Genomic DNA, 26234 nt, shown 5'->3' with positions numbered 1-26234 from the left:
CTCAATGGGTTAAATGAGCAGTGTAAAGATTAAGTCGTTCATAGATAAAGCTAGACCCACCTCTAAAGGACGTTGTCTACCATGCTGCTGCGACCTTACCTCCAATATGAAGATCAGAATAATTAGTTGTTAGATGTCGCCAGCGCTTAGGGGGCTGAAACTCTTATGTTGTCCAAAGTATCCAAAGCTTTGAAGCTTTTGAAATGTGGGTCTGGCGACGATTATTATGAATTTCAATGGGTGGACCACATGAACGTCAAAGTATTACCGTATTTGCTCGCATATAACTCGCACTTTTTTGACAAAAAATAAGTGTGAACATTTTCGGTGCGTGATATATGCGGGGATTTGTGTGCAAAAGATCATATTCCCACAAAAACCGTAAAATTTGCATTAGTCTATTGAAACAAGACAACTGGCATACTTACCCTATTCATTGTCACTGCCTTCAGTCTCAGAGTTATTCTTGCGTGCATGATTCTGGTCACCATCCCATACTGCATCATCTTGACTTCCATCCAACGCATTTGCGATGCCCGTCTTCAAGAAACTCTTACAATAACATCTGCTGACAACATAACCCATGCCCGCATAACCCAATCACACACAAGTTCAACTGATGGTTTCTTTATTTTGCCTGCTGGCATCAGTTCATGCTCCCCTCCTGCCATCCATTCGACGTACAATTTACGTATGTTGTCCTTGAAGGGCTTGTTGACGGAAACATCTAAGGGCTGTAGACAATGTGCGAGTCCAACAGGAATTACAACGAGATCACTTTTCATTTCCTGAAGACGTTTCTTCGTGTCTTCCACCAAGTGTCCGCGGAAACTGTCCCACACTAGCATTGCTGGGCGTTGAAGCAGTGCCCCTGGCCGTGCTCCCCACACCATACGGACCCAGTCCTGGACAAGAGCTGTATCCATCTTTTCTCTTGAACCCATACATGAATGCCTTTGGGAAACTTCGCTTTAGGCACTGTTTTTCTTTTGAAAATAACGTATGGTGGCAAATTTCTTCTGTCTGCGGTTATTGCTAGCCTGACAGTGCAACGCTCTCTTTTACACCCAGTCATATGTATAAGCACACTAGATTCTCCCTTACAGAGTTGGATAGCTGCAGTCGCTTAAGTGCAGCCAGTATCCAGTATTCGGGAGATAGTGGGTTCGAACCCCACTGTCGGCAGCTGTGGTTTCCCATTTTCACACCAGGCAAATGCTGGGGCTGTACCTTAATTAAGGCCATGGCTGCTTCCTTCCCACTCCTAGCCCTTTCCTGTCCCATCGTCGCTGTAAGACCTATCTGTGTCGGTGCGACGTAAAGCAACTTGCAAAAAAAAAAAATTTCTCCCTTCTTGTTGATGGTGCTGTTGCATGGCATGTCGAAGTTTATCGGTATTTGATCTGCATTGTCAATTTGAGATAAGAGGTGCAGAAGAACATCGATGCATTGTTCCCGGAACTGTCATTTTCCCGTATCCATTGTTCAATTTATTCGGTCCCAAAAATAGTCCATATAAACCAATGTTAAATTTCCCCGCATCTATCATTTCTCGAGCTATTGTTTTATTGCATCAATCGTCAAAAAATATTTGTCCTCGGCCACAATTTTCACGCATGGATCGATCGAACCCAAAAGTTTTTTGAATTTAAAGAGACAGCTGAATACTCTACATATAATAGCAGCAACCTGTTACGCGAGAATGTACGAGCAGTTACGAGTTGCTATTCTTGAGCAAGGATCTTGTAGGCTGGAGTGCTGTGCACAGGTTATTCACGTGCAAACTCACTACGAACTTCCTGGCGTCAACGCTTCTCCTCGACCCACTGACTGGCCCCTAGAAGTATTCGTATTTACAAGAATTTAAACGGAGGCACTGTAAAACTCAAATTTGCCACCATTTTCTGTGTTATTGTTGGCTGGCTAGGGCTGCCAGCTTCATTGAAAGGGCTAGGAGTGGGAAGGAAGCAGCCGTGCCCTTAATTAAAGTACAGCCCCAGCATTTGCCTGGTGTGAAAATGGGAAACACTATTATTTATGACATAGTCAAAGAGAAATTTTAAATAAGGCACTATGTACCACCCCATTGTCTTTAATACCTCCCCAGTAATTTGATCACTTCCTGCTGCTTTTCCTTGCTGAAGCAGTTGGATTTCTCTGAAAATATCTTCATTTGTGAATGAGAAGCTTCTTGTTTCCCTCTGTGTCTCTCCCTATCTATCTTCTGTTTCGGTTTCCAACTCTTGACAATCATCTACTGAATCTCTGAATTCCCTACTAAATAGGTTTGCTTTCTCAGTATCTGTTAAATAGTGTTCATCACCGGGCGAGTTGGCCGTGCGTGTAGAGGCGCGCGGCTGTGAGCTTGCATCCGGGAGATAGTAGGTTCGAATCCCACTATCGGCAGCCCTGAAAATGGTTTTCCGTGGTTTCCCATTTTCACACCAGGCAAATGCTGGGGCTGTACCTTAATTAAGGCCACGGCCGCTTCCTTCCAACTCCTAGGCCTTTCCTATCCCATCGTCGCCATAAGACCTATCTGTGTCGGTGCGACGTAAAGCCCCCTAGCAAAAAAAAAAAAAATAGTGTTCACCCCCTTCTCCCACCATTGTAGGAATTTGGATTCCTTTTCCTTTTTGATTCCTGATATATGAATACAGCTTTTTCCATTTCCCTTTGTGGTCATTACCCTCTTGAAGTAGCACCCGGCTTCAGAGGCCACACACAATCATCATCATCATCATCATCACCATTATTATTATTATTATTATATTTTAAAAAATGCCCAAATACAGTACCCGTATTTTATTATTTTGCTTTCCCCCTATTTTACATGTCATCCGCATTTATAGCTTTCCCGCATCCATCGTCAATTTCCCCCTCCCCCTTGAAAAATGATACATCGAGGTTTTACTGTAATTGTTTTCCTTCCACATTTTAACTTTGCCAGTTAAAATAAACCATATCTATCTATCTATCTATCTATCACATTGCGATGAAAATCTATGATTTTTTTGCTGAAATTGCTTGGCATTCTCTGGCAGAGAGATGTTCGTCTTCGCAGACACAATCCCTTCGTGTCATGAATCTACGGATCCAACCCCAGCTCACTTTCAGATCCTAACAGCTAATTCCTCCTTTAATCACTAGTTTGCACACTTTGAAATGTAGCATCTCGTGTGGGGTGGTACATAGTGCCTTATTTAAAATTTCTCTTTGACTATGTCATAAATAATAGTGTAATACCAAAGGAATGGAAGGAATCTATAATAATACCAATTTATAAAGGAAAGGGTGATAAAAGGAAACCAGAGAACTATAGACCAATCAGCCTGACCAGTATAGTTTGCAAAATACTGGAGAGTTTAATAGCAAAGTACATCAGAGGGATATGTGATGATAAAAATTGGTTCATGAGGAGCCAGTATGGATTTAGAAAGAGATTTTCTTGTGAGGCACAACTGGTGGGATTTCAGCAGGACATATCAGATCAATTGGATTCAGGAGGTCAGATTGCATAGCCATAGATCTTTCCAAAGCCTTTGATAGAGTGGAACATGGAATATTAGTAAAGAAATTGGAGGGAATAGGATTGGACGTTAGGGTTAGACGTTGGATAAAAATATTTCTAAATTCAAGGGTTCAGAAAGTCAAAGTAGGAAATAATGTATCTCAGGAAGAGAAAGTTTGGAAGGGAATTGCACAGGGTAGTATAATCGGTCCGTTACTTTTCTTAATATACGCAAATGATTTAGGGAACAATATAACATCAAAAATAAGATTGTATGCAGATGACATAATTGTTTATAGGGAAATAAACAACATTGAGGATTGTTCAGAATTACAAAGGGACCTTGAAAGTATCCAACAATGGGTTGAAGAAAATAATATGAAGGTTAATGGAGGCAAATCAACTGTTACAACTTTTACAAACAGGAGCTTTAAAACTGAATTTGAATATACTTTGGATGAGGTAGTTATCCCAAAAGATGGCAAGTGCAAATACTTATGTGTGAGATTTGAAAGTAATTTGCACTGGAAGGGTCATGTTGATGACATTGTTGGGAAAGCATACAGATCGTTACATGTCATAATGAGGCTATTTAAAGGATGCAACAAAGAATTAAAAGAAAAAAGTTACTTGAGTATGGTTCGTCCATTATTGGAATATGCAAACAGTGTTTGGGATCTTCACCAAGAATACCTAATAAAAGAAATGGATAGTGTGCAGAGGAAAGCAGCAAGATTTGTAACAGGGTATTTCAGGAGAAAGAGTAGTGTATCAGAAATGTTAAAGGAACTTGGGTGGGAAACTTTAAGTAAGAGAAGGGAGAAAACTAGACTTATAGGATTATATAGAGCCTATACAAGAGAAGAAGCATGGGGAGATATCCATGAGAGGTTTCAGTTGGAAAATAATTATATCGGCAGGACTGACCACAAATATAAAATTAGAAGGAATTTTAGCAGAAGCGATTGGGGTAAATTTTCATTCATTTGGAAGGGTGTGGAGGAGTGGAACAGTTTACCAGGGGTAGTGTTTGATCCTTTTCCAAAATCTGTACAGATATTCAAGAAGAGAATAAACAGCAACAGAGAAAATAAATGAAGTGTTAGAGGGCATTCGACCAGTGCAGGTTATTGTAAATTAAAAACGTGTGTGAATAAATTAATTCCATCCCCTGGTCTAAGGAGTTTGGACAGCCAAAGTAGGGGACTGCCTGTAGGGGTGAAGTACAGTGGGACCACTACGGTAGCTGTGAAGGCCCTTCAGGAACTCTGAAAAGTGGTGGCAAAAGGGGCTCTGGTTAAGACGCAGCAGGTCGTTATGCTACTTAGGTTCCAGAACGGGTAAAAAAAAAAAGTAAATAAGTAAATAAATGCAATGTAAATATTAATCTTATACCAGTTGTACAGTATCATTTGAAGTAATTCCACATACTGTATATCAGTTGACTATATTTGTAAGTAGTACAGGAGATATTATAAGTAGAATTTTGTAAACAATATAAATTTATTAAGGATGAGCTGTGTGTTTAATAGAAAACATTGTTAGCGTAAATTGTATAATATTGTATTATAGGAAAATTTTCTTCTCTTGTTAATTTAATATTTAGTGCTTGACAATAATGTATGTTAGTGTACCATTTGCCACCGAGGTAGACACCTCATTTGCAAATAAAGTGATTTTGATTTGATTTGATTTGATTTGATTTGATTTGATTTGATTTGAGATACTAAAGCCATCATTTAGCAACTCTGTAACGTAATGAAGCAACTCATCGTCCAGCTCAGGAAACTTAACCAGTTTTCAGCCCTCTGAATGCCTTACGTGGTTGGTGGTTTTTAGCGTAGGTTTCTGTTTACGCCATTAAACATTTAACTCAGTCACACTGAATTCTCGACCGGCAGCCGGACAGGTATCAATAAGCATATTTCAGCATATTGACAAAGACGGAAGAGTGAGAGGAATGGTTTTGAGTGTGACTGGCTAGGAATGTGGCCTTGGGGCGGGGGTTTGCGAGTTACAACAGCTAGCCTCAACCGTTCTGCAGGTAGAAAGAAATGCAGCTTCTTCTTGTACTGTCACGTACAAAGTACCGTAACAACAATTAGTACAGTCCCGATATTTAATGTAGGCATGTCCACGGAATACCCAAACTTTATTTCATGTATGTACCGTATGTCTTTATGACAACGTCGGAAATTAATGCGAGTTATATGCGAGGGTTTTTTCAGCTGCAATTTCATACGTTAAGAATGGAGTGCGAGATATACGCGTAGCGAGTTATATGCGAATATATACGGTATGTCGCATTGGTAGACAAAAAGAATTTACAAATATTAAGCAGACGAAGGTGGAATGTTTTGGTCACATTATGTGACACGAGGAGAAATAATGCACACTCCAACTTGTTATGTAAGGGAAGATCTTCAGCAGATGAGACCCAAGGAAGATCATGAATTTCTTAGCTACACAATCTCAGGGAACAGCTAAGAATGTTATCTGATGAATTGTTGCAGAGAGTAGCCAACAAGATGATGATCATCACCAGAAGATGATGGTGGTGATTGTTATTCCATGTCCAGCCCTACATCCTGCATCAATTGTTGTTGAATTGAAGAGTATAATACAGTGGAAACTCTTTAGTATGTTCTCCGTCAGTACATTTTACCGTTTAACATGACAGTTTTTGTCGTTGCCAATCCTGTGCTATTAAATACATTTTAACATATCTTCATTAACACATTTTCACAAATTTTTATTTCATTAACTAGACATTATTTTCCCCATTTATCATCAGTTTCCTTCGTCCAGGTTGGGATGTATACGGCACCTTTCGATCTTACTCTATTCAACCACCATTGCTCCTCCTCAGCTGTTTCCAATCCAGGTTCTTCTAATTATGCTATTCTTTACAGTTTTCAACCACCTTAGCCTGAGTCTCCCTCTTGCACTCCTTCCATTCAGGGTCTCTAAGTGAGCCGAGGTTAGATCCGTAGATTCATGACACGAAAGGGATTGTGTCTGCGAAGATGAACTTCTCTATGCCAGAGAATGCCAAGCAATTTTAGCGACAAAGTCGAAGATTTTCATCACAATGTGATAGCAATACGGAAGGAAAACAATTACAGTAAAACCTCGATGCATCATTTTTCAAGGGGAGGGGGAAGGGCTTTCCATCTTCTGCATTGGCATCCTTCCCTCTTCCATCCTTTAAACATGTCCAAACTATCTAAGTCTCCCTCTCCATTCTGTCGTAAAGCTTTTCCACTCCAATGTTCTTACTGACAACCTCTGTCCGTTCTTGTCTTTCCTATCATACTTCTTAAAAATTTAATTTCACTGGTCTGGATTTTATTCTCCTGTTTTTTTATCAGTGTCCAGGTCTTTGCTGTACATGTCAGTAGTGGGCAGTAATACATCTTATACATCACCTCTTTACACTTCACTGGTACTTCCTTCTCCCACACCAGGTTTCTCACACTCTGGTAGAATGCATTTCCCTGTCGAATCCTTTTACTGATCTTCATGTCCAGTGCTTCATCCTGCATCAGTTTGCTTCCCAAGTGTTTCAAGTAGTCCACAATTTTGAGGTTTTGTCCCTTTGTTTTTATGAGGGCAAGTTAATAAGTATCTCCAATCAATTTTTATAACCTACTACAAAAATAGTGAGGAGGATGAAGAGGCTTTCCATGGTTTCCCATTTTCACACCAGGCAAATGCTGGGGCTGTACCTAAATTAAGGCCACGACTGCTTTCTTCCAACTCCTAGGCCTTTCCTATCCCATCGTCGCCATAAGACCTATCTGTGTCAGTGCGACGTGAAGCCACTAGTGCAAACAAAAATGTACACAGTTTTTTTAAATATCATTTTTCAACATAGTCACCCTCCTTTTCAATGCACAATGTCCACCGCTTCACAAGCTTTCTGATACCCTCTGCAAAAAAGATTTTTGGTTGCGCAGCAAGCCACTAATGCACCGCTTCCTTCACCTGTTGATCGGAACTGAACCATGGCTAATGTGCATATAGTTTGCCACGTCATCAGCAGTCGCTCGTCTGTTGTTCAGGATCATATCACGCACTTGTTCAATATTGACATCATCAAGCTTGATAGCTGCAGTCGCTTAATTGCGGCCAGTATCCAGTATTCGGGAGGTAGTAGGTTCGAACCCCACTGTCGGCAGCCCTGAAAATGGTTTTCCATAGTTTAGCATTTTCACACCAGGCAAATGCTGGAGCTGTACCTTAATTAAGGCCACGGCCGCTTCCTTCCCACTCCTAGCCCTTTCCTGTCCCATCGTCGCCATAAGACCTATCTGTGTTGGTGCAACGTAAAACAACTATTTTAAAGTTAAAAACTTCATCACTGATCCGTATTGAACTAATAATTACAATGTTAGAAAGAGAAAGATGTTCCACCTATTCAATACAATAATAAAGTGTTGCACCAAGTTAATGTTGCAACATGTTTAATATGTTATGGGACCGGTTTCAACATATCTCCATGTCATCATCAGCCGATACAAAAATGGCAAGAAGTCAACACACAAAAAACATTAAAGGGTAATTGTAACACTTATGACACTTTTCTTGAAGAATTAATAATTTAAGTTCATGTAGCACTTCAGTGAAAACATATTAAACATTTGGCAACATTAATTTGGTGCAACAATTTATTATTGTGCTGAATAGGTGGAACATCTTTCTAACATTGTAAAGCAACTAGCAAATATATATATATATATATATTGACATCGGTTACACCTGCAGATGGACGCCCGGATCTTTCCTCATCCTTCACGATCATGCGACCCCTTTTGAACTTTTCAGTCCACTGGTAAACACTTCGCTGTGGCAAAAGATTGTCCGCGTATTGTGCTGAAAGTCTTCTATGAATTTCTGCTCCTGGTACACCCTCAAACCACAAAAAACGGATTACAGAACGCTGTTCTTCCTTGGTGCAAACAGAGAGTGGCGAGACCATCTTTACGTCGCAACAGTGTAAGCTATACTGATCTGATAACGCTGAAACCTTCCACAGACGTAGACAACGATGCCATCTAGTGGCTGTTGAGCACACAATGCCATAGAGCCAACCTGATGACAATTGGAGCAAAAGTGCAGATATTTATTGATTTGCCTACGTACAATTTCTTTCCATTCCCTTTCTTCTCTAGTCAACACCATTACTCTTTTCTATGCTGATTTTTTTATGCCATAATTTTCAACAATTTGACTCAGTATGTCGAATTGCCCGTGTACTTCCTCTCTGGTTGCTCATCACACCACAATATCATCTGCTAACAGTATTACCTTCAGCTCCCTGTCTCCATATTTTCCCTTTGTCACTTTCACAATTTCATCCATAACCATTATGAATATCAGTGGTGACAGCACACTCCTTTCATAATCCAGTTTTATTCTAAGACCCTCCGTCCTTCCCGCATATCCATCTGAATACCGCTGCAACAAATTTTGTACATTGCATGCACATATTCTATTGTTTGTTTTCCAAATCCTTTCCTTTACATTCTTTTCCATAGCTTTGTTCTGAGTACACTAACGTAAGCCTTTTCTAAATCAAGGAATGTCATCACCATACCTCTTCTGTATTCGCATTAACTACCTCATACTGAAGATGGGGTTTAATGTTGATCTTCATTTTCAAAAGCCATATTGCTCTTCTTGTAATTGTCCTTCCTTCTCATTCTCTTTTCTACTATCCTTTCACATATATTTGCTACCTGAGATATAAGTGTGATTCCTCGATAATTATCACGCATCTTCTTGTCTCCCCTCCTAAATATACTTATTATTACTCCTGTACTCCAGTCACTTGATACTGATTTTTCTTTCCGATACATCTAAATAGCCTACAGAGCTATTGTAGACCAACGGGTCCTGCTACTTTTATCATTTCCACACACACTTCATTCATTCCTGCTGCTTTTCCCACTGTCTTTCATTTGTCAGAAGTTTCTGCCTCTTCCATTGTGATTTCACTCTCAGAATCTGTCTCCTCACACTCTACCATCATCTCATCTACACCCGCTTCTCACATTCTGGAGTTCATCAAAGTAATCCTTCCATCTTTTCCTTATCTCGTCTGGTTGTGTTATTCTCTCCCACCTGCTTTGTATGGACTCTTTCTTTTCCCTTCCTTCTTACAAGTCGATATAGCATCCTTATACCACTTTGCACATCCTCTTCTAACATTTCATCTGGTACGTGAACAGAACTTTGTAAAGTATGCATTTTCGGACCTATGTTGTATTACCTTTTTTTTTTTTTTTTTTTTTTTTTCCTTCCTTTTCTTTCATCTCTCTATATGAGGAATCTATTCCTAAAGCACCGAGCGATTTGGTCTTGTGGTTAAGGATGTGCAGATGTGAGCTTGCATTCAGGTTTGAACACCACTGTCCCTGAAGATGGGTTTTCGTTTTTTCACATTTTCACAGCAGGTGAATTATGGGGCTGTACTTCAATTAAGGCCACAGCCGCTTCCTTCCCACTTCAGTCCTTTCTTGTTCCATCGTTGCCATATGACCTATCTGTTGGTGCGATGTAAAGCAACTTGTTAAAAGAAAAAAATACTGAAGTTTTGCTATTGAGTTTTGATACACCTTGTATATAAAGTTAAGTTTTTATGAAGCAAATGAAGAAAAGAAAGAGGGTCTCGGTATGTTAGAGGGAGAAATTTATTTGTATGACAGAAGTGAAGTTGAAAGAATGCGTTTTCATTGACCCTCAGAACACTTGAACATATAATGAAAACTTTCTTAGAAACAGGTAAAGTGGGAACTATGTGCAACCGATTGAGGAGCTGTCGTTGAAGATGAGCATGGTGAGAAATTTGGCAGTCAGTCCAAATCCTTGAACAGAGACTGAAATGCAGTTGCAGTGTTTCAGTGCTCCACACTATTGCTGGAACTTGAAAATGGAACACATCACAAGCTACACACAAAAGGAAGTCTTGATATGTGACATTATTGTGTTATACAAATGCAGTGGACGCTGCTTATTATGATCACTCTGGGACACAGATCGTTTTATAACATTAACCAATTGATAACAGTAGCTGAAAAATAAAAAAGTGATAGGTAGCCTACTCTATTTATTCATAACTTACTTGCACTGCAATGAAACAGATACCGGTACACAGCATTGCAATACAATTAACCGTTTTCAGCTATGTAAAATAGTCTCTAATTGTTGTTTGATTCTGGTTATTCATAATATTTTTGGAAGTCCACTGACTTACGCTGAAGACCTCGTTGTAAGATATCTATTGCCTGTCGCATTTCAGCATTCGTTGGTGTTCGGGTAGTTTCGGCAACATCGTCATCATCAGCATCACTATCTTCTGCTCCATGTTCTTCACGTCTCATATCAAATTCTGTGGAAGTAACTCCTCGCATGTCGTCTTCTGTCTGTTTCGCATGAGTAATGATGCCCTCATCAATGGTCATCCATTCCTGAAATTCATCTTCTGTTAAGCCTGTTGGACAAAGTTCAGCATTCTCCTTTACTTCTGGTAACTCTCTTAAAAATCCTCCATGTCCGAAACAGTTCCTTATTGTATGTGCTGAGGCATTACCCCACGACATGGCTAGAAGATGCAGGGCATCGAGAAGGCTGCTTGTTTTGGCAAGGGTATTGGTACTAGTTTTATGTGAGTCCTCTATGTTTTCTAAGATGATTGTGTGTATTTCATGGCTATAATAAGCTTTCATGGTGCGAATGATTTCGTTGATCGCATTGTTGAATTAATGAAGTCGTATTCACCGGTAAGAAAACCACATTGATGTTCTTGAGCTCACAATTCAGAAAGTGTGTTGCACGGTTGTCGACCAGCATAACTCTTTTACGGTTCAACCTATTATCCCACTTCAGTAGCCATTCTTTGAAAATAACGGCAGTCATCCATGAATTAGAGTTGGAATGATAGTCCACTGGAAACTTACTGATGCCTTTAAAGCAATGTGGGTTCTTATTTTTCCCAATCACTAACAGTCTTTTCTTTTTACTAGACATACTCACACAACATAAAACTGTTACTCATTCCTTGGAGGTTTTACAGCTGTTAGCACTTTCATTTTTTGAACAAGTAAGTGTGTTCAGGCAAGGAGTGATAATACAGTGCAGTCTCATCAGCATTATACACACACTCGGGAGGGAATTCAGAAGCAATTTTAGGCCACTCCTCTTCTATCCATCTCTCAGCAGTGACAGAATCAGCGTCCTTCTGCTCACTATGCGTTCGTTTGTACACTCTATTTTCTCGTGTCTTCCAACGGTGAAACCATCCTTCCATTGCCAAGAAATTATTTTTCCCACTTTTTTTTGTTAGTTCTTCGGCCTTTTGCCACGTCAGAGGACCGTCAACACGAATATCTTTCTCACAAACCTTTGAGAACCAAAGTTTTAGAGCTGATTCAACTTGACGGTCTTTCCCACCACGATTTCGCTTACAGTTGAAGTTTTTGTTTTCTTTTGCTGCCTTAAGAATATTGTCTCAGTTTTCCAATAGCTTGCATAGAAGAGGTTGCAGCATTGTGTTGACTCATTGTAGGCAGTTTGTCAAAATGTTCTATAATTGAAAGTTTCTCTTTAATGGTTAGGTCTTTACATTTGCTTTTCACACTAGCCATCACTGCACTACAATGCTAAGAACTTTACAGTGCGAAAGCTTTAGTAAGACTCGAATGAGTGGTTCTTGGCTAAACTACGGTTTGGTACCGTACACCTGCTACAAAAGATGAGGCGTGAAAGTAGCTTTGAAGACAGGCGCAGTGTAAAAACGGGTTTCTTTAAAGGTTGGGAGCGTTTTCTTTGTATGCACTCTACTTGCATACTTCCGAACGAAATCCTTGAAAACAAATGTGATATGATATAGATGGTGATTCCCATAGCGAATCTGAAATATTTGTTCCGAATGAGTAAATTTATAATACCAATATAAATGGTCCGTTATTGGACATTATAAATTTTCCAGCTAACTCATTCCTGGTTGCCAGCGTTTCGCCCTCGTGTGCTAGGCTGGGCTCATCAGTTGGTACCTAGCACACCTACCAAGACGCCAGCTAGTGCATACCATGGAGGCCACTGCATAGGCTACTTGTAGCCACCAGCAGTGCCAATGCACTATGAGACACTTTGTCTCATTATCAAAAATTGATGCCTGCTTGGCCATCAGATGATATAGATGGTGATTCCCATAGCGAATCTGAAATATTTGTTCCGAATGAGTAAATTTATAATACCAATATAAATGGTCCGTTATTGGACATTATAAATTTTCCAGCTAACTCATTCCTGGTTGCCAGCGTTTCGCCCTCGTGTGCTAGGCTGGGCTCATCTGTTGGTACCTAGCACACCTACCAAGACGCCAGCTAGTGCATACCATGGAGGCCACTGCCTAGGCTAATTGTAGCCACCAGCATTGCCAATGCACTATGAGACACTTTGTCTCATTATCAAAAATTGATGCCTGCTTGGCCATCAGATGATATAGATGGTGATTCCCATAGCGAATCTGAAATATTTGTTCCGAATGAGTAAATTTATAATACCAATATAAATGGTCCGTTATTGGACATTATAAATTTTCCAGCTAACTCATTCCTGGTTGCCAGCGTTTCGCCCTCGTGTGCTAGGCTGGGCTCATCGGTTGGTACCTAGCACACCTACCAAGACGCCAGCTAGTGCATACCATGGAGGCCACTGCATAGGCTAATTGTAGCCACCAGCAGTGCCAATGCACTATGAGACACTTTGTCTCATTATCAAAAATTGATGCCTGCTTGGCCATCAGATGATATAGATGGTGATTCCCATAGCGAATCTGAAATATTTGTTCCGAATGAGTAAATTTATAATACCAATATAAATGGTCCGTTATTGGACATTATAAATTTTCCAGCTAACTCATTCCTGGTTGCCAGTGTTTCGCCCTCGTGTGCTAGGCTGGGCTCATCAGTTGGTACCTAGCACACCTACCAAGACGCCAGCTAGTGCATACCATGGAGGCCACTGCATAGGCTAATTGTAGCCACCAGCAGTGCCAATGCACTATGAGACACTTTGTCTCATTATCAAAAATTGATGCCTGCTTGGCCATCAGATGATATAGATGGTGATTCCCATAGCGAATCTGAAATATTTGTTCCGAATGAGTAAATTTATAATACCAATATAAATGGTCCGTTATTGAACATTATAAATTTTCCAGCTAACTCATTCCTGGTTGCCAGCGTTTCGCCCTCGTGTGCTAGGCTGGGCTCATCAGTTGGTACCTAGCACACCTACCAAGACGCCAGCTAGTGCATACCATGGAGGCCTGGACCATTTATATTGGTATTATAAATTTACTCATTCGGAACAAATATTTCAGATTCGCTATGGGAATCACCATCTATATCATCTGATGGCCAAGCAGGCATCAATTTTTGATAATGAGACAAAGTGTCTCATAGTGCATTGGCACTGCTGGTGGCTACAATTAGCCTATGCAGTGGCCTCCATGGTATGCACTAGCTGGCGTCTTGGTAGGTGTGCTAGGTACCTACTGATGAGCCCAGCCTAGCACATGAGGACGAAACGCTGGCAACCAGGAATGAGTTAGCTGGAAAATTTATAATGTCCAATAACGGACCATTTTTATTGGTATTATAACAAATGTGATAACATAAAGCGAATTCATGATCACAATAAACGGAAGATTTTCAATGTTTCAGTGTTTGTCCGTACGGTACTTCATAAAAGTGATTATATAATTCTGTTGATAACATTATCCGTGATTACAATAAACGGCATCCACTGTATATTGTATAGAAGAATGCACAGTGATGTTTATAAATTACGATTCTTATTTTATTTTTAGATTTGCTTGCTTTCTTCTTTATCCAATGTATCTCAGTTTTTCCTTTGTGTATATTTATAATTCAGTATGTCAGAAATATGATGATAGGTTTAATTTGTTACTTGGAATTTTTTCACATTTGCTGTTTAGAAAGCCATAAGTCAAGTTGGATCAAGCAACATGCAAGCTGTGCAACACCATCTTGAGGACTGGAAAGTGGCCGGATGAATGGTGTCTCTGTCTTTATTCCTATTTACAAGAAAGTTTGACCGCCTGAATGTTCCATCTGCAGGAGAGTAGCTCTCATCCTCCATGTGAACAGAATTATTCTCATTGTCCTTCACAGTAGGCTGAACTTTCTGTTCCCTGAAATAACTGAAGAGCAATGTGGTTTCATACCAGGAAAAGGCACCCGAGAACAAATTCTGAATGTCTGTCATATTGTGGAAAAGGCCAGAGAGTTCTGTGTTGTGAACTTTCTCAGCTTTGTTGATCACAACAAAACATTTGTCTTGGTGAAATGGACACTACTATGGACCTTTCTTCTGGAAATGAGAGTCCTACAGCACTTGGTCCCACTCGTCCAGTGTTTACCAGAGCAACACAGAGGCTGCCCGATTCAAACAAGCAATGTCCAGAAACTTCAGAGTGATACAAGACAGGGATGCATTCTTTCACCCATCCTCTTTAATATCTGTACTGAGCACGTAATGAGAAAAGTGCTTGAGGATTGAGAAGGAGATATTTCTGTAGATAGTAAGATTATTAGCAACCTGATGTACGCTGACAACAATGTGATCCTGGCAGCTGATGCACAGGAACTACAGATCCTCATGAAGAAGCTGATGTTGACTAGCAGGGAATATGGCATAGAAATTAACTGTAGGAAGACAAATGATCACTGTCAACAGAGACAAAGCCAACCAACCAACCAACCAACCAACCGACCGACCGACCGACCCAGTGTGAGAGCAATAGAGCTGGTTTTTAGGTCATCTGGAGATTTGTGTATTTGGGCTCCATGATCTCTAAGACAGGAGGAAGTGCTGACGATATAAAGAGGGGACTGCCATGGCCAAGGCAGCCACCACAAAGCTGAGCAGGAAGGACCGAACAGTTACAAAGAACAGAAAACTGTAACTGGCTCACTCTCTCATTTTCCCCTTTGCCACCTATGCAGCTGAGATCTGGGCAATCAAACAGAGAAAAATAGAGAACTTTACCAACACATTCTCCATATTTCTTGGTCTGAACACCATACAAATACATCCGTGCTGGCAGAACTAGGCATTAAGTGTAATACTCCAGAAACATGGTTGGAAGAACAGGCACCCTGGAAAAACTTACGATGGAGGGAAAGGTTAATGGCAAGATACCGCAGGGAAGGCACCCATTCAGATGGGTGGACTAGATGCAGCCCCTGGAAGAAAAATCTTTCCACAAGGCTACCGTTATTGCATCAGACTGCCAGACTTGGGGAAAGCATGTCAGGACTGTAAAACCATGAAATGCTACCATGCCCCGTTGAGGGCAATGAGTTTAACCCGGGAGTGGTGAGGTGGGGTCTTTTGTGACATGGCACAAATTTATTTGGCTCATTTGCGCTTATTTTTAAACTTAGAGACCTTAGCTGCCACATACCTCTCTCCACATTCCTTGCCCTCTGTTTGAGGTCAGTGGCATAGTAGTGAAGAGTGTTCATTCTTAGAAAGAGGGATTATTGTCAAGTGGTTCAATTACGCCCAGTGTTGTCCCCAGAAATTTTCGTCAGCCGGGTGTCAGGAATGAGTAGCCGGGCGGGGAATACTACATAAAACTTCAATACAAAAACAATTAAGTTCATTCCCCTCAGGGTATTAACAATAATATCAGACAGGTAAACATAAACTGCAAAATTGAACTATTTAAGTGTTATCACAAACAAGACATAAGAGTATTTTGAACTTCAAGTATTCTACTGCTCCTTCCAAATCATGTAACAGCAGGCTTAGGCCACCACTCGGTTGCTGTGGACTGCCATACAGGTTTGTGACATCATGCAGAATAGAGGGCTCGCATGCGATTCCACGCTAATCCAGACCCTGCTCGCACACGACACTACGTAGTGGTCAAGATAAACATTTGATCTCTGACGTAATTGATGCAATTATGCTGACAATATTAATTTATTTTAAATTAACAGTTTTACAGTATTTACATGTTAATTTGGAGCACCCAGTGACTCAAATATGTATTAATGTTATGTAATTAGCACATACCTAGGTTATACTACCCGGGCGGTCTGTAAAAACGGGAGGGCGGTGCACCCATTAAAAAGGTCCTACGGAGAACACTTCCCACGCCACCAGTCCCGTTCGTCCGACTTACACCAGCGGCAGCGCTGAGTGTAACCAGTGAGTTACCTGTGTAATCATGTTAGGGATTCATTCAATCAAACCCCTTTCACTGAAATGAGTTATGAAGAGTATAAGCAAGGGTGTTATCTCTTTGACAGTCTGTGTAAGTGGAAGAAGCTGTAGTGAGAGTGAGGATGAATTAGAAGTAGTAGACTCTAATAGTGATATGGAACACAGCGCCAATGAAAAATTAGTAAATATTGATGATGATGATGATGATGATGATCTACCTCTTGCTCAACGGTTTTGGACCATAACAGAAAAGGATGGTGTTACAAAATGGATGAAAATTCTTCATCCTAAAAACTCACAAACTCGAACCCACAACATTGTCACTCATTTACCAGGAGTGAAACTCGTAGCAAGAAGTGCATCATCACCTGAAGAAGCTTGGGGCATTTTTTTTCATGAATGATAATATGTTACAATTCATTGTAAACTGTACGAACCTGCAAAGTGAAAGAGTCAAAGGAAATTACACTTGCAAACTAATTACTTATCACGATATGGATTTTCATGAAGGGGATAATTATTTCCAGTAGCGTAATTATTTTGGAAGTACCCCTCCACACCACCCAGGGATATACTGCAGGAATAACATTACTACTTAGCAGAATCCAGCAAGATAAGGTGTTTAATAAAGATTATTCCAATGCATGACAAGTTTTTAGTTTTATAACATTCATATGCTGTGAAGCTAATTAGTATTGAATTTATACAATTATTTTTGATAAAAAATCATGCTATTGAGTTAATAAATCTAATACATCAATATATGATACATAAAAATTAGTAACATTGTTATAAGAGCAAGTTCAATCATAGTGGTCAGAAAGTATTCTACGCCACCTCTCACGTTGCATCAAAGAGCGCCACCTGTCCAAGGTCAAGGAGGAGGATTTGGTAATTGTATGCAGAACTTGTTCTAGAACTCAGATTTACTCAGTGGCATCAAAATTGTGACATGCCAAAAATTTAATTTATGCTTTATATACTGCTAGTAGTACCTGCGGTTCTGCCTGCATTGAAGTCAGACTTAATTAGATTTGTGCATTGTTGGTAATAATAGTGTATAGTCCAATAATAATTTAACCTTGATCAGCACTGTCAAATCTCTCTCTCTTCGGCTTCTACATCAGTTGTTTAAATAGGTTAGTATGTTGACCTGGTAGCAGGTAGGGACCCTCTTCGGAGGCAGCCCTACCCAGGGAGTGGCGCCCCTGCCTATGTGAGTCCCAGAGCACACTGACCCGGTGTGTAACATCTGGTATGGGTCCCAGCTCAGGGTTACGAGTGAAGACCTCAACGGCATCTACGGCGGAGAAGGTGGACTTCGGTACGGCGGAGATGGCGGAAGGGGCATACCCGTAGCGTCTGTACTCCAGAGGAGCGGCTACGAAAGGCATCTGTCTCCGTGTTAGGGGCGGCCTAATTTTGAACCTGGCAGTAGGTATAAAATGCCTTTGGGTGTGGCGAGCCCATCGTAACAATAGCCTATATGGACAAAGCAGATATGGTGCCTCGGAAAAGGTTAGGGCGTCCCCTGCTAAAAGCGACGTGCAGCTCTTCAGGTGCTGGGGGAACTGTGAAAAATGGGCAACCAGCACCAAACTACATCAAAATTGCAACAGTTAATGTACTGACACTGACAGGAAAGACAGAAGAACTGGTTGACTTCATGATAGAAAAAGATATAGCCATACTTGGACTGTGCGAGACCAAGAAGAGGGGTACAGGGGAGATCCCTCTGAGGGAAGGATACAGGCTGTATTACAGCAGAGGACCTGAAGCAAAAAATGGAGTGGCCATCATACTTAGAAGAGAAATCCAAGAATATCTGGAATATACAAAGTACATCAGCAATAGGATGATGATGATGATGATGATGAGATTCCAGTTTGAAAATGAAGTGAAAGATCTATTTCAGTTGTATGCCCCACAAACTGGTTGCATAGATGAACATCTACAGGACTTCTTAGAGGAAGTGGAGAGACAGATAGAAGATAAGGAAGTACTATTGATGGGAGATCTAAATGCACAAGTTGGAATGGAAAGACAAGGAAAGGAAGATGTTGTAGGGCCCTTTGGATATGGAAATGTAAATCCAGAAGGCGAGTTGTTGGTGGATTTTTGCATGAGGAATCAAATGATTATTGGAAACACCTGGTTTAGGAAGAAGAACAGTCAGAAGATTGCAAGGTATGGTTGGGGAGACAGACGAATAAAGACCATGATTGATTATATAATCATAGAGAAAGAACACCGGAAGAACCTTGTAGATGTAACAGCCATGCCTGAAGAAGCCTTTGGTGGAGATCATAGAGTTGTGATAGGAAAATTGAAAGTTGGAAAGATTGAAAAACCCCAATTAAGAAGAGAGAAAAGAATTAAAGAATGGAAGTTGAAGGAGAAAAGCATACAAGAAAAATTTCAAAGGGAAATAATACCCTTGGTACCCAGGACAGAGATGGGGAATTTTGAAGAGGAATGGAAAAGATTTAAGGAAGCACTGGTTGGATGTGCAGAAAAGGTGTGTGGTAGAACATCAGGAAATGTGAAGGACAAAGAAACACACTGGTGGAATGATAGGGTAAAGATTAAAGTGAAGGAAAAGAAAATGGCACGGAAAGCATGGAAAACATCTAAGACTGAAGAAAGTAGAAGAAAATATGTGGAGGCAAAGAATTTGGCCAAGAAAGTAGTGGAGGAAGAAAAGAGGAAAAGCTGGGCCTTATTCACACAGAAATTGAGAGATGATATGCAGGGCAGCAAGAAATTACTGTATGGTATCTTAAGAAACAAAAAGAGAGATCAAGTAAACACCAGATTTGTGAAGGATGAAGGTGGCATAATTTTAACAAAGCCAGAAGAAATAAGAAATAGATGGAGAGAGTATTTTCAGAAGCTGCTGAACACAAGAACGGATGACAGTCATTCAATGGACGACCAGGAAAGGCAATTAGTTGACGAAGAAATGGATAAAGAAATTACAATGAATGAAATTGAAATGGCAGTAAGAAAGATGAAACTGCTGGAATAGATGAAATTTCAGTGGAGATGATAAAGGCAGCTGGAGTTGTAGGCCTGCAGTGGACATATCGGGTTCTCAGGAATGTCTGGGAGAATAAGGAGGTCCCTGAGGATTGGCAAAAAGGAATAATCATCCCAATTTTCAAGAAAGGTGATAAGAAAGTTTTGAAGAACTACAGGGGAATTACTCTAATATCCCATGTTGCTAAGATAATGGAAAGGATACTGGAAAGTAGAATAAGGTTGAGGGTTGAGAAGCAGATACAGGAAAATCAGTTTGGTTTCAGAAGTGGAAGGTCAACAATAGAGCCCATTTTCATTATGAGACAACTAATGGAAAAACATTGGGAGTACGGGAATGATATGGTGATGACATTCATTGATATTGGAAAGGCATATGACAGTGTCCCTAGGACGAAAGTTTGGGACAGTCTGGTGCAAAAATGAATTGGACAGGGATTAATAAAAATGATCATGCCATTGTATAAGGAATGTTGTAGTTGCGTGCAAACACAAGTTGGCAGGACAAGTTGGTTCAAAATAACTAGTGGGCTGAGACAGGGAAGTATTCTATCACCAATCCTGTTTACAATAGTAATGGATGACATCATGAGAACAGCAAAAGCAGCATATGGAGGAAGAGAAATGAACATGATGTTATTTGCAGATGATATTGTGATTTGGGGAGAAGACGACAGGAAGGTTCAAGAACAGTTGAATGTGGTGAATGGGAAGATTGAAGAATGGGGATTGAAAATAAGTGTAGAAAAGAGTAAAACTCTTGTTATGACTAGAGGGGAGAAAGAAGGGAAAGGTCAGATTAGACTTGCAGACAAGCCCCTGGAAGCAGTGGAAACGTTTAAATACCTGGGGAGTGAATTAATGGAGAATGCTCAACTGGATGCTGAGATTAGTAAAAGGATTCAAGCTGGAAGTTGTTTCTATCATAGTGTAAGAAATATGTTATGGGACAAAGATGTGCCAATGGAAGCAAAGGATACTATGTACAAGATGTATTACGTACCCATAACAACTTACGGAGCAGAAACTTGGACAATGACAAAGAAGGATGAGAGTCGAATACAGGCAGCCGAAATGAAATTCTTGAGGAGTATGATACAGAAGAGTAGACAAGACAAAATAAGGAATGAGAAAATCCGGGCAGAAATTGGAGTGGAAAAAAATGAATGATAGAATAGAGAAGAGCCGACTAAGATGGTTTGGGCACATAAAGCGAATGAGCGACGAAAGAATGCCAAAAAGGGTGATGGAAATGCAAATCCAAGGAAGGAGAGGCCGTGGACGACCACGATTGAGATGGAAGGATACCATCCAACGCAGCATTATAGAAAGAAACCTGGACTGGGACACAGTGTTGGAGGAGGAGTGGTGGAAAGACCGAAGAAAGTGGAGAGGAACCATATTTGCCCCTACCCGGCGACAGCTGGATAAAGGGAAATGATGATGATGATGATGATGATGATGATGAATATGTTTTCACTATTGTTACATCTTTTGTCAATTATTGCCAACGTGTCATCGACATAGCGCAGCCAAAGACACAATCCATTAATGTTTTCTATTATTTTACTATTCTCAAGGTTATCTGTGTAAATTTCGGCGAGTATTCCCGAGATAGGGTCTCCCATAGCTAGACATTCCTGTTTGTATATCTTGTTATTGAAGGCAGAACATCAGTTACCGTACAGCCAGGAAATATTACTTTTTCCAGAACCTGTACTTCTAACAGATTAAGCAGAGTATTCTCATTTAAGGGTCCAAGATACACATTCACTTTGGCTTGATCAACATTATCTTTCATTGCCCCTGTCTTCTCAAAATGTACGACATTTTTCGGACTCTCATGACCACGAAATTTGTTTTTATTGAAGCATTAGACAATTTTCTTTGTTCTGGGATATTTTATGTAATTACGTTCTTTTTTCTTTCTTTTAATGTGTTTATAACTCTCTCTCTCTCTCTCTCTCTCTCTCTGTCATGGTTTGGTAGAATAGCAGGATTTATAGCCTTAGTCACACCATGTAAATAAAGGCATAATAATTAATGAATGGATACAAGTAATGTTTGTCACTCTTCCTGCTGTACCACCCTCGACACGTGATGCCCTAGGCTGCACAAAACGCTTCTTTAACATTGAAAATTGCAGTTTTCTGGTAAACTGTTAGTTATGGAGAACATACATATGAACTTTTTTTAACAGAAAACTGAATTCTAAGTACACTCGGGGAGCTTCATTTTCTCAAAATAGTACTACCAGTTTGGGCACCATATTTCCTTTTAAGGGTCCCAGTTGCAGAATTTTTCTGATTTTAAAAAATCTGTCTGTTTCCTTGATAAACTAACATAGTTTTCTATAATCTACAATAATTTGAAAGAAATAAGCTTTCTAATGGTGAAAACCGGGTGAGTTGGCTGTGCAGTTAGGGGCGCGCAGCTGTGAGCTTGTATCCGAGATATAGTGGGTTCGAATCCCACTGTCGGCAGCTCTGAAGATGGCTTTTCATGGTTTCCCATTTTCACACTAGGCAAATACTGGGGCTGTACCTTAATTAAATTGGTGGAGTGGTTCCCGAGATTACCCTCCATATACAAACAACCCTGCAGATTTTTTCTCTTTATGATATTAGTATAATTTGAATCATGTTAGTGTAAAATCAACATTTCAAAAATGTTATTTGCACATTTCTTGCAAACTGAGCCTGATAGAAACTAGTACTATTAAAATGTTTCCACTAAGTTTATAAGGAAAGAGTTGAATATTTGGAACTCATTGTTATCAGACTGTCTTCGTCCTTGGGTTGTTGATTATTGTAGCACCAACTCCTTATATGAATTCTTGAATTTAAATGACTGTCCCATTTTCTTTACAGGGATGGGGCTGATCTGAATGACTGTGGTGGTTCTGAGTTCAGTTTCACCTCATCCTTGGTGCAGTCCTTAGAGGATTCAGAGTGCAGCCCTCTCTCAGAGACTACTGAGTCATCAGTTGAAACAGCTCCCAACAGAAGAGTGCATTTCCAGGTGCCTCGCTCAGCCAAGTGAACAATGTGGGTAGGTAGACTTTTGAACCATCATATATACAATGCTCAAAAAAGTTTTATATATTACAATTTCAGACGATATAACAGTAGCTCAAACATGCTTACAATATGCACTGTAGGACAAGTGATGCTAAATTCTGATCAGTTTTGATATATGTGGGTCTTTTTACTCTTAATATGTATAGCGTAAATGAAGATAATTATTATTCTGAGAGTACAAGATGAAAATAAATGTTTAAAAAAAAAGTAATGGAGTGCAGTTGAACGAAGCCAGATTTACAGGGAGTAGATGAATATTGTTACTTGGGTAGTAAAATAACTAACATTGGAAGAAGTAAGGACGACATAACATGCAGGCTAGCATAAGCAAGGAAGGCCTTTCTTAAGAAAATAAATTTGCTTGCTTCGAACATTGATATAGTTATTAGAAAGATGACTGAGCAAGTTGCCAATGCGGTTAGAGCCACACAGCTGTGAGCTTGCATCCAGGAGATAGTGGGTATGAAGCCCACTGTCGGCAGCCCTGAAGATGGTTTCCCCATTTTCAGACCAGGCAAATGTACCTTAATTGAGGCCACGGCCGCTTCCTTCCCACTCCTAGGCCTTTCCTATCCCATCGTTGCCATAAGACCTGTATTGGTGCGACGTTAAGCAACTTGCAAAATTAAAAATAAAATATTAGAAAGATGTTTTTGAAGACTTTTGTATGGAGCGTGGCATTGTATGGAAGTGAAACATTGGCGATAACTAGCTCAGAAAGGAAGAGAATAGAAGTGTTTGAAATGTGGTGTTACAGAATAACACTGAAGGTGAAATGGTTAGATCAAGTTGCGAATGAAGAAATACTGAATTGAATTGGTGAGAGGAGATCGATTTGGCTAAATTTGACGAGAAGAAGAGATAGAATGATACTATACATCTTAAGACACCCAGGACTTGTTCAGTTGGTTTTTGATGGACGTTTAGGCAGTAAGAACGGTAGGGGTAGACCAAGGTATGAATATGACAAGCACAGATGTAGGATATAGTAGTTAAGTAGAAATGAAAAGATTAGCAAAGGATAAGTGCTTGGAGAGGCTGCATCAAAAATGTCTATGGATGTATGACTCAGACAACAACAACACTGTTTGGAGTATAAATATGTAAATTTAAAATTGTCTATACATCTGTAAATATTCAGTAGAGTTTATGTAAACATACATGTGAGGATGGAGGCACTTCCATGTATGTGGGGCTTGCCCTTTCTCCATCTACCACCCCTAGATTGTATTAATTTAAAAAAAAAAAATAAAAAATAATAATAATAATAATAATAATAATAATAATAATAATAACAACAAAAGGAGAGGAGTGAACAACACAGCCAGAGGATGCGCAATTACTGGGCAAACATCAAAACCCACCCCAAATGCAATGGTTGAATATCGTGGTCCTTAGTCGGCCTATACAAAACAAGAATAATAATAGGAGGCATTTTTCTTGTTGGTCAGTTTAACATCACTTGTAAGGTCGGTGGTGTATAAACAGCACATATTGTAGGACCGACTTACGTGGAAAATGCGGATTTCGCCAAGGAAGATCTACTATTAATCAGATCTTCGCAATCCGCCAGATACTTGAAATATGTAAAGAATTTGGAATTGATACCCACCATCTCTTCGTTGACTTCCGATCAGCCTATTACAGCATTGATAGAAGTTATTTATTTATTTATTTATTTATTTATTTATTTATTTATTTATTTATTTATTTATTTATTTATTTATTTATTTATTTATCGTATGGCATATATACATATATACAGAAACAAGAAAGCAAGTAGATTATATTTTAATGTCCAAAGATGTTATCCATTCTAGAGCCTCTGTATTGGCCTCTAGAAAATCAAACCAATCTCCAGGGTAGGCTCTTCTGCTACACTCCTTTACAATGTGTTCGATGGTTTGAAAAGGAGCACCACAGTCACACTCGGGGGATTGTATCTTTCCCCATTTATACAGGGACGCAGCACAGACACCATGACCACATCAAATCCTATTAAGGATGGTCCAAGTTCTTCTTGCGAGATCAGACCTCGAATTAGGTGGGAAGAAAGGCCAGAGATGTTCACCTGTTTTTAAGATCCAATCTTCCTTCCATTGGGCATAGGGGTTGAAATTGTCTTCTGTGAGCAAACTGTAAAAAGTAATTGATAGAAGTAATCTCTATGTACTCTATGTAGCAATGGAAGAGTTTGAGATCCCTAAGAAACTGATCGCCCTTGTGAAAGTCACTATGAAAAATATCCGGAATCAAATTAAGTCTAGCATATGTTATCAAGTGCTGTAACGACCAAGAACGGAGTTAGGCAAGGATATTCATTATCGTGCCTTTTATTCAATATAGCTTTGGAGAAAGTTGTTAGAGATGCAAGTATCAGCACAAGGGGAACCATCATATATAAATCAGTTCAAATTTTGGCATATGCAGATGATATTGATTTAATCGCAAGAGCATTAAGAGAAGCTTTCACAAGCCTTGAAAAAGCAGCAGGAAAGATTAATTTACAGATTAATGAAGAAAAAATCTAAGTACATGCCCGTAACCAAGAAAGACTACCCTAGTGGATCTACATTAATAGAAATTGGCTCGTATAAGTTTGATGTTGTGCGTAGCTTTACCTACCTTGGATCAGAAGTTAATTCCAAGAACAATATTAGTTCTGAAATCCAAAAACGTATACTGTCTGCTAACAATTGCTATCATGGCCTCAGAAAACACCTGAAGTCCAAGCTGCTGTTCAGGAAAACTAAAGCCCTAATGTATGAGGTTTTAGTCAAGCCTGTATTAACATATGGTGCTGAGACCTGGACACTCTCAGAATCTGATGAAAGACAGCTCAGTATATTTGAAAGAAGGATTTTGAGGCAAATTTTTGGGTCACTTCTAGAAAATGCTGTCTGGAGAAGAAGATATAATCATGAATAGTATAATTTATATAACGAGCCGAACATTGTTAACTGAACAAAGATCAGAAGGTTGGAGTGGGCAGGACATGTGCTGGGTGTTAGTAACAGAATGATTAAGAAGATATTTAATGCAGTGCCAGAAGGAATCGGGAAGGTTGAAAGACCAAAGTTAAGGTGGGAAGAAGGGGTGAGAGAGGATGTAAAGATAATTGGAATCAAGAATTGGAGGAGCTCTGCACTTAACAGAAAAGAATAGGGAAAACATCTTCAGAAGACAAAGGCCCACAAAGGGCTGTCGCGCCAGTGATGATGATGATGATGATGATGATGATGTTGTAGGACCGAGATAAACATAGCAAGAGTACCTATTTTCCCTACTGACTACATTCATTGTGACACTTGCTGCTGGATTGATGGCGACAAGTGGAT

The 26234-nt window shown here is 39.8% G+C and overlaps 1 protein-coding gene across 1 annotated transcript in view; it reads left to right on the top strand.

Annotated features, from left to right (window-relative positions):
• Positions 1-26234, top strand: part of sti (sticky) — a 252717-nt gene that overhangs the window by 217782 nt on the left and 8701 nt on the right. Inside the window, exon 31 of the mRNA XM_068230935.1 lies at positions 22687-22867. Within this exon, the coding sequence (XP_068087036.1) occupies positions 22687-22858 (172 nt within the window). The 3' untranslated portion in view covers positions 22859-22867. The remainder of the gene's footprint in view (positions 1-22686; positions 22868-26234) is intronic.

Source organism: Anabrus simplex, chromosome X, assembly GCF_040414725.1.
Source record: "Anabrus simplex isolate iqAnaSimp1 chromosome X, ASM4041472v1, whole genome shotgun sequence".
In the NCBI taxonomy this organism is placed as follows: domain Eukaryota; kingdom Metazoa; phylum Arthropoda; class Insecta; order Orthoptera; family Tettigoniidae; genus Anabrus; species Anabrus simplex.
This window is presented reverse-complemented; position numbering and strand designations above follow the sequence as displayed.